The sequence below is a fragment of the Cicer arietinum genome, chromosome 8 (assembly GCF_000331145.2).
Source record: "Cicer arietinum cultivar CDC Frontier isolate Library 1 chromosome 8, Cicar.CDCFrontier_v2.0, whole genome shotgun sequence".
Taxonomy (NCBI): domain Eukaryota; kingdom Viridiplantae; phylum Streptophyta; class Magnoliopsida; order Fabales; family Fabaceae; genus Cicer; species Cicer arietinum.
The window spans coordinates 17,577,831-17,588,252 of NC_021167.2; the positions used below are offsets into that span (position 1 = coordinate 17,577,831).

Consider the following 10,422-nt stretch of genomic DNA (forward strand, 5'->3'; position numbering starts at 1 on the left):
GTTTTATTATGTGTTAATTAGGAGATCGAGAACTGCATTTTTCCTTCATTTTCATTGGCAATGTAATGTATGAACTTTTCGCACATTGAAAATCCTGTTAAGATGCATGCTTAGTTAAAAAGTTGTTTTGAGCATTCAAAAACTTAACTGCTATGTGTTAACTGTTATTTTCTGGTTGGTGACCCTTTACACTATTGTGGAAATCTGGGCTTTGCCCTCAGATGAGAGTCAGGACGGCCCTACTGGTTCGTACCCTACGGACAGGGATGGAGATGGGAACGCTTGACTGCTGTTGTGTTAGGAGGATCTCACGGGGCGCGTGGAGATTACTCAGGGTGTATAGCTTTTTGGTAGGATGATCAGATTAGGATGATGTATAGGGACTAGGGGTCCTTCTTTTTGGGTTGTAGCATTTTAGTTTTGGAAAACTGTACTTATACAAATATTATCAGTTTGATATCATCTTTGAATGGGTTCCATGTACCATTTGATGTTTATGTAAAAATGTTTTGGATTTATAATTGAAGAAACTTTTCCGCTGCGTAAATTATAATGACTCAATTATTTATCCAAAAGCATTTCCTCATTTGTTTTACTTTGTTTTATTTTAATTTCTTTCAAAAAAAAATATACCCTCGCTTTGAAAAACGGGGTGTTACACGTCCAGTCCCGAAATAAAACGATTTCGGCCTTTTCAATAAAATCTTAAGTGTTTTACAGATGTTCCAGCCCTCTTGGCCTATCAATCTTAAAACTCTCTCTCTATTCTATTTGGAAACCACTGTATCCCAGAGTTTATCTCCAAACTCTTCCAAGATCACAGTAAGACTTCTTCTTGATGAATTCTCTCAATCAACGAAGATAGCCACCAGTTTCACCTACTGGATTTTGATCAACCACTGTATCCCAGAGTTTATCTCCAAACTCTTCCAAGATCACAGTGAAGCTTCTTCTTGATGAGTCCTCTCAACAACGAAGATAGCTACCAGTTTCACCTACTGGATTTTTTATCAATTCTTTCTTTACAAGGTATTTGTTACAGAAAATATAAAAGATGTACAGATTTGGTTTCAATCACTTGCAATGAATCTCACACAAGAAGCTGTTGGTTCATTTGAGTGTTTGTGAGATCTTTCTCTTTTTCTCTCAAGAGGTCTTTTTCAGCTCTCTATTGATTATGAATAATGTTGGTTCTGAGTCTGAAAAAGCAATATCAAAGGTTATACAAATGTGAGAGAAAATTGTTCAAAAGTGTTATCAAAGTATATCAAAAGTATAAAGAAAGTATTGAAAACTGTTTATATATTTTTTGAAAAACAACATATAAATCGATTTCCCAATCGATTCATTAATGTAATAAAACAGGCTCAATCGATTTCCCAATCGATTATCGCAGGTCTTGTTTTTCTTGAATCTTGAAACTACATAAACTAATCGATTACCTAATCGATTATTTTAATACACTTTTCAGAATATTATGTGTAGTTTAAATTTGAATCGATTGCATAATCGATGTCAGGTGGTTTGTTCCAACAACGAGATCAAACCAATCGATTACTCAGTCGATTCATTAAGTCACATAATCGATACATTAATACACATAATCGATTTGGCCATATACTGAGTGTTCCCTGTAACTTGAAATTTTGTTGCAATCGATTTGTCAATCGATTTGGGTTAAAACAGGGACTCAGCTTATTTCAAGTAAATCAATGTGCCAACCGATTTGGTGTTATGTTTCTGAAAAATGATTTTACCAGTTTGTTCAGTTCAATCAATTGCCTAATCGATTGATACCAAACTTGTTACAATTGGATTTATCACAATGGATTGTCCAATCGATTGTGTTTGTCACAGACCATGTTACTTATGAAATCTTATTTACGAAATCGATTGGCCAATCGATTTGCGTATTAAATGGCTTGGCCCTGTGACTTGCACAATCGATTTGTCAATCGATTTATCCAATTAGTTTTAGACTTTGTGATTTGAACAATCGATGTGTCAATCGATTAACATGCTAAAAGGCTTGTCTCTGACTTGCACAATTTTTATCAATGATTGTGCCAGTTGATTGCCTAATCGATTGTCTAATCACAAACTACATATTCTCATACAACCCTTTTACGGAATCGATTGCCTAATCGATTTGCTTAGTAGATTTTCAACTTTTGTTGATTCCTTGAGTTCCAAGCTATTGTCTCAGGTATGTAGGGTGTTGAGTTGTTGTTCCTGAAATCTTACTCAGTCAAAATGTTAGATTTATAACAATGATGTATGAACATTGTATGTTTGTTAATTATGTCAAAACTAGGATTAAGGAGACTTAAGTCCAACAATATGTTTATATATATTAATTATAATTAACAAATATCTCAAAATATCTAGATATTTGTTAAATTACCATTTCACCCATAACGCATTAAATTCTTCGTAAAAGATTCACCGTAGTTAATTTAATTTATTCATCGACGAGTAATTCTAATCGGCATCAAAATATCTTTTTGGTCATATAAACTCCAAAATATTAATAACTTTGGCTAAAAAGCCTCCGAGTTCAATACCAAAATACACTAAAATACATAAAATATACTTTAAAATTATGGGTCTTACAACATGCATGGCTTATATAAAACAATTAAACATGTACATTAAGATGCCCTTCTTCTTTTCCTGGTGGGATTCACATTTGTTTGTCCATTTACAATATGAAACGATGGATTGATCCAAATTCCCTCATCATGATCATCTCTAAGATATAAACCATCATCAGTTGAATCAATTTCATGTGGTTGTTGTGATGTTGTAAATAAAAGATCATTACCAACATCTTCATCATTATTGTTATCATCACTTATTTTATTGGTCGATAGGACAACAGACCATTTATCATCAGAAGGATCAGTGACATAAAACACTTGTTGAGCTTGCGACGCTAAAATAAAAGGCTCGTCTTTGTATCCCACCCTATTAAAATCGACAAGCAAGAATCCTGACCCATCAATCCGAACGCCATTATTATTATCGACCCACTTGCAACCAAATATAAGAACACGAAACGAAGTGTAGTCTAACTCCCATATGCGCTCGATAACCCCAAAATATGATAGATTTGCATATATTGGGTTTTTGTCTTTTGCACTTGAGACATGCATCGCTTCAGCTACGAGAGTGACTCCACTATTTTGCATAGTGGTCTGATCATCTTGTTCTTTGGTATAAAATGTGTAGCCGTTAATAACATAACCAGTGTAAGAAAAGACATGTAAGCTCGGACCATTTGCTAGCCACCTCAATCTATTTGAAATTGATCCGGGGTCTATATCAAATTTTGACATTATGTGATTTTTTAACCATGTTACAAAACTTCGATTGTGCTCTCGAGTTATCCAATTTTGATTCCTATTCATGTTCAAACGAGATAACTGATCAATGTGTATTGTAACATACGGTTGAACCTCATCATCATTGTGCAGAACATACAATTGTGCCTGCTCCCATTCTGTCCTTGATATAGTCAGTAGTCTCCTTCCAGTTATCCCTTCTCCTGATAGTCTTCCCGAATGACGAGACATGGGAAGCCCTATGGATTCAACATTGGACAGATATTCAGTACAAAATTCAGCAGCCTCTTCAACAATGTATCGTTCAGCAATACAACCTTCTGGTCGACTTCTACTTTTTACGTACCCTTTTAATATTTTCATATATCGTTCTATCGGATACATCCATCTCATATAAGCTGGCCCACAAAGTTGTGTCTCCTTAACCAGATGAACAGTAAGGTGAACCATTATATCAAAAAACGATGGTGGGAAATACATTTCAAGCTCACACAAAGTAACAACAATTTCCCTCTGCAATGTCGGTAATTTCTGAGGGTCGATCACTTTACTACAAATTTCCCTGAAGAAGAAACATAATCTAGTTAAGGCTAGTCGAACTTTTTCAGGTAAAATGGAACGTATACCTATTGGTAGCAAATGCTCCATTATAATATGACAATCATGGGTCTTCAAACCTTTTAACTTGAGGTCTTTCATACAAACCAAATTTTTAATGTTCGAAGAGTATCCTTCTGGAACTTTAACTTCGTGTAGAAATTTACATAAAACAATTTTTTCCTTTCTAGATAGAGTATGAGCGGCTGGAGGTAGATATGTGCGATTTCCTTTCTTTACTGGAGCCAGTTCATTTCTTATTCCCATATCGACCAAGTCCAATCTTGCATTGACGCCATCTTTAGACTTTCCTGGAACATTGAGTAACGTACCAATAACACTTTCAAATACATTTTTTTCAATATGCATCACATCGAGGAAATGTCTTACATACAATGACTTCCAATATGGCAATTCAAAGAAAATTGACTTTTTCTTCCACCCAGTTTTCACCAGCTCTCCCGCAAAAGGTTTGCCAAATTTATTGGTCAAACCTTGTACTTTTTCAAGTATTTGATATCCAGTCGGTGCTAAAGGAGCTTTACCTTCCTCTGATTTTCCATTGAATGCATTTCTCCACCCACGATACTGATGACTATAAGGTAAAAATCTACGATGTCCAAGAAACACATTCTTCTTACAATGTTTCAACCGCATCCAATTTGTACTCTCTTCACATATAGGACATGCACACTGACCTTTAATGCTATATCCTGATAAATTACCATATGCTGGAAAATCATTAATTGTGCCGAACAACATAGCCCTCAAATTGAAACACTTTTTCCTATACCCATCATAAACTTCCACACCTGTCTCCCACAGAATTTTTAAATCTTCAATTAAAGGAGTCAAGTATACGTCGATATCATTCCCCGGTTGTTTGGGTCCAGAAATTAACAGAGACAACATCATAAACTTACGCTTCATACATAACCATGGAGGTAGGTTATATATTACCAAAATCACAGGCCACGTGCTATGTGAGATGCTTTGAAGACCATGTGGATTCATTCCATCAGTAGAAAGTGCAAGTCTTAGATTTCTTGACTCTATCCCGAATTCAGGATACTCGTGATCAATTTTTGCCCATTGTGGGGAATCTGCAGGGTGTCGAAACATTCCATCTCTAATTCTTTCATCTGCATGCCATGTCAAGTGTTTTGAATCTTCTTCACTGCGATACATGCGCCTAAATCTTGGTATTATAGGAAAATACCACACGACTTTTGCTGGAGTAGATTCTTTCTTCTTATATCGAGAGACATTGCATTTCGGACACGCCTTAAGTAGTTCATATTCGTTTCGAAATAAAATGCAATCGTTAGGACACGCATGAATCCTTTCGTAACTCATTCCAATAGAACACAAAATCCGTTTAGCCTCGTAGGTTCGACTGGGAAGTTCATTATCATCTGGCAACATATCTTTTATGAGTGTTAATAATTCCGTAAAGCTTTTATCAGACCATCCATTACTCGCTTTTAAGTTGTACAACTTTAATATCGCTGACAGTCTTGTGAATTTAGTACAACCATTATATAATTCTTTCTCTGCATCACTCAACAAACTTTCAAACATTTTAGGACAATCTCGAAGATCTTCTTCAACTGCTTTTGCAATCTCATCAACTCGGTCCGGCTCATATGTATCTGTATCGAAATCAGTTGAAGCATATGTAGAACTATTCTCAAAATTAATGTTTCCTTTTTTTTTCTCACCATTGAGGGTTCCCAGAGTAGAGGTGATGAGGGTTCGTAAATTTGTTTTAAAAGTAAATTATATTTATTTGAAAGCGCCTGTATTTTACAGCGCTTGTACAAAAAGCGCTGTAATAGGTAGTTAAAATTGATTGAAAGCGCATGTATTTTACAGCGCTTGTAAAAAAAGCGTTGTAATAGGTAGTTCAAATATTTGAAAGCGCATGTATTTTAGAGCGCTTGTACAAAAAGCGCTGTAATATGTAGTTAAATTGATTGAAAGCGGATGTATTTTACAGCGCTTGTGAAAGAAGCGCTGTAAAATAATACGCGAAAGCGCTTCATTTTACATGCGAAAAGCGATTTAAAAGCCTTATAACATTATGCGCAAACGCTATATGACCCTACAACAGCGCTTTTTTCACAGCGCTTGTCAAAACAGCACTGTAAAAGGCTCCATTATTTTTAAATTATACTTACAACAGCGGTTGTATTTAGCAAGCGCTGTAAAATGAGTGCTATTAAATGTCATTTTTGGCGTAGTGTATGTTGTTATTCTACAAGTTTCATACAAGTTATTTTAGTAAATTAATTATAGCAGATAATGTGGCAAGTTACCTTACCATGTGCTTGTAGAATTCAAAAGTTTTACAATTAAGTTACATTTAAGGAATAAAAATATATTACACATATGATGTTCACAAGAAAAAATCTACCGAATTGAACCATTTCTATGAATAGAAATTGAAAATAAGTCTTTAATTTTTGTTCGAAGGTACAATTTTTATTCTTTCATTCCAGTCTAAATTTAATCTTCGCTCGAAGTCTTCCACTTCCCTATATAAACAAAAACACGCTTGATTAATGCACTGTAAAAAGCAAATAAATAAACAATTCAACAATGACATAAGTGACAAACCCATTTGCACAAAATAAATGACAAGGCTATCCTTTTCATAAGTTTCATTTAATATAACCATTCAATAAATTAAATGAAAGAACCAATGTGTAAAACAAATTCAACCATAAAACCGTATTTAATTTTCTAAAATCATAAATATTTTGAGGATATATCTAAAACACATTTAATGGTTCCCTCGTTTAAATATTTATAATATGCATGCGTGAGCTAATAAATAAACTCAAAATCACAAATGCTGAGATATGCATATAATTATAAACTAACTATATATAGATATGCATATAAAGAGAAGCATTTTTGGACATGCAAATTAATTTGAAAGTAGACATATAACTAACTATATATAGATATGCATATAATTATTGGAGTTTAATCCACAACAATTTTAAGAACTAATGGCAACATGTATTCTAACCTGTCAATTTCCGCCATCAATGAAGGATCTAAATCATCAACATCAATAACATCTTGCATCTCTGAGTGTTTACTTGAAGAAGCCTCTAAGGCATTGTCAAAATTTTCCTAAACGATATCAAAAGATATTCAATTGTGAGAAAATGAACAATTTAAAAAAATTTAACATGAAGCCAACAAATAGTGGTCATGAAAATGAGGATACACTTCATTCCAAGAAAGTGCACAATGGCTTCTTGCTAAGATGGTTGGATTTGGTCATATCTTATTGTATATGGGTTGCAGTTACTCTTATACTTTTTTTTAATACATGTTGCTTATAATAAAAAATACACTTCATAAAAACAAGCATTTCCAAAAGGAATAAGTGGAAAAGTCTAACCTTATTATGATTTTCAATTGTATTTTTTTGAGAGAGGTCTTTTGCTTTTTGTTTTTTTCTCTTATTCTTCTTTTTATTCTTATTTGTTGTAGTTCCTTTTGTATCTATCAATTATATGTAAACAAAAAAAAAATGATTGAATCGAGTAATTATTAGAGTAACTAATTGGAGACTCTACAATAAGCAATGTGATTAGGGTGGAAGACATGACATATTACCACCATCTTGATCACCGTTTATAAATGAGAGTAGCTCATCTATTGAGCGTTCATCCTTCAATTCCTGCTCTACCTCAACATCCTGGATCTAACACATGAATTAAGTTTGTTAATGGGATTAATTTGCAATAAAATTGAACATTTCATTCAATGCAATCGTAAGGATATATCATGCCTTCAAAATGTTCCTCTCTTTTAGTTGTTGCCTTTTTCTAGCATAGAATTTGGTGACAAATTTGACACGTGAATAACCAGTCATGTATATAGGAGGCACTAGCTTCACTTCCTGTACATTAAAAGACCAAATGTAAATTATTGTAGAAGATTGACTTTAAGAGCGAAGATCGTTAGCTTTTAAGCTGTTATACATGAATTGAATATGTTATTTATACATGAGTTATCCCTATTCATTCTAACTATCCTCTAACTAACTAAGTAAGAGTGATTAGTTTGTTATCACATATAACTAATGTTTTATTTGAATTACAAGTTATCTAATAAACAACTGAACTCTCTACCATTTGGATAAAGATCACACACCTCGTCGAGACTGTCATGTAAATGAAATATTTCACTAATCTCTTGAGGAGTTTTTCCTTCAACTTGCTGACCAAGTGCGTCACAAGTAAGATCAACTAAAGGTGTTAGTTGTAAACATTCAGCAGCTGTTCCCAACTCACATAATGTCTTTGTATCATTCGAAAGAAGGTTCTCTTCGAATATTTTACGCTCCTACAATATATATATATTAGGAATTCAATTCAAATATTACAAGTAATGAATATTACTTTTTAACACAAAATTAAAGACGAAATTCATACCTCTTCAGAACGTTCTATTACTTGGTAGAAGCGACAATAATCTAGGATTAAATTCAAAATTTTTGTAGTGACACAATGTGGAAGAGATACTGCAAAGCTTTTCGAGTACCCCATCCCATTCTGAACAACTTCCCGACAAATCATTGGGCAAAACATTGCAACTGGTTCCTCTATTTGTTCACAAAAACCATCCGCAGTTTGAAGCCAAATATATGATTCCATCTTAGGGAAAATAATTATCAATCAACTAGCAATTCAATATCTTTATATATCTTATTCTAAATTAATAAAAACAATACCTAATAGATTGATAGATATGAATATTATAACATACCTCGGGTTTTACAATTAATTACCATTGCAGCTTTAGACATTTGAAAAATAGAGATTTGGCAAAAGTCTTCTATATAAAGCAAGAGCTTCTATATCTGTGATGTTGTGCTTAAACATAATACACAAATGAATAGCATAAAATTGAGAACAAAAGGAGAACTGTGTAGTTATTGATTGTGTTTATAAATCATTCATTGTGAATTAATTTCAATATATAAACATTCAATCTAAAATTTCATACTTTATCAATCATAAGTTTTATGGAGGATTATCTATAAGTGGTTCATTGAAAATCTATATATATTAAAAAATTGTTCCATAAATCTATAATAATCAAATGTCTTACTTTGGAATTTTAATTAAAAAAATCAAAAGAACCGTTAACTTCTACTTTTAAAAAGTAACATCAATCGTAATTAATATTAAATATTTAGATAATTTTCATATAGTAATCAACCATGGATTATCTAGTATATTAGCCCTCTTTGAAACTTGTCATTATTTTTTAAACAAATATTCAATAAATTAAGTTTTATCTAAAAACCAAACAAAGTATTATATAACTAATAAACTTCAAATGGAATTTGTACGAGAGAAATTTGTATGCCCTTGTCAAAAGGAATACTCATGCAAAACAAATGGTTAATTTAATTTTTTTGACGCAACATATATATTATGCTTTTTCTATTTACAGTTTATTTATAATCACTCGTAATTGAAAAAGTATAATTTTGTTTTCCCTGTCTGAAACAAAAAAATTCTGGAGTTAACTTTATTCCCATTTGTATGTGTTTTTTAGATATATGTGATAATTGAAGGGAGTCAACTAATTAAACAATTCAAATTTGTATCTACTCTTCTCTACCTATCTATAAAATACTCGAAAAACAATTAATATCAATACATAGTAGGAAAAAATTATTTTACGACAATATTAACAGTTATTCTATATACAGTCAAATACATATATATAGTATTACTATAATTATAACTAACAAATGTAAATGTTATTAATAGATACTATAGTGGTATATTTAAATAAAAAAAATCTATTATTGAATGTTTATAGTATTAAATTTTACAAAAGAATACATTTATAAAATTAAATAATAATTTTCTCAAATAATAACAATAATAATAATAATAACTTTCTAAAAAAGTTAAATGATAATTTATTGATTATGAAACAGTAAATACAATATTCAATGATACTTTTTTATACATAAATATTAAATGATTCTTTATATTATTATTAAATAAAATATTATTAAAAATATTAATTTGAAATTAAATTGTTTAATATCAAAGTTATTTCATGAAACTATTAATTATTTATGTTTGAAAGAAAGTCCATGAACATAATTGTTGACAGTAAATATTATTAAATATCAGTAATTAAATTCATAATAATAGTGATAATTATTTTATCTTTTTGACGAAAATTACATGATAAGTATTTAATAATAATAAGTATTACAATTAATTAATCACATTTTAAGAAATATTTTAAACATTGCCCAAATGATACAATCATATTAGTATATATCTATTAAATGTCCAATTACATGAATTTCTATGGGTAAAGAATAACTTGCAACCAATTTCTATGTTTTAAAAATTAAACTTGTCAAAAAAAATATCAAGATGTAGAGTTTCTGGATATGAAAAAACAAAGACAATGGTCAAATATA

The 10,422-nt window shown here is 31.5% G+C and overlaps 1 protein-coding gene across 1 annotated transcript; it reads right to left on the reverse strand.

Moving 5' to 3' along the window:
- Nucleotides 1–6,449: 6,449 nt before the first annotated feature.
- Nucleotides 6,450–8,629, reverse strand: LOC101493727 (SKP1-like protein 21). The gene is made up of 7 exons (XM_073364595.1): nt 8,399–8,629; nt 8,118–8,309; nt 7,753–7,863; nt 7,578–7,659; nt 7,267–7,463; nt 6,979–7,085; nt 6,450–6,510 (listed from the first exon to the last, which is right to left on the reverse strand). The coding sequence occupies exons 1-7, from the start codon at nt 8,618–8,620 to the stop codon at nt 6,450–6,452; spliced, it is 972 nt and encodes a 323-aa protein (XP_073220696.1). The 5' UTR covers nt 8,621–8,629.
- Nucleotides 8,630–10,422: the final 1,793 nt, after the last annotated feature.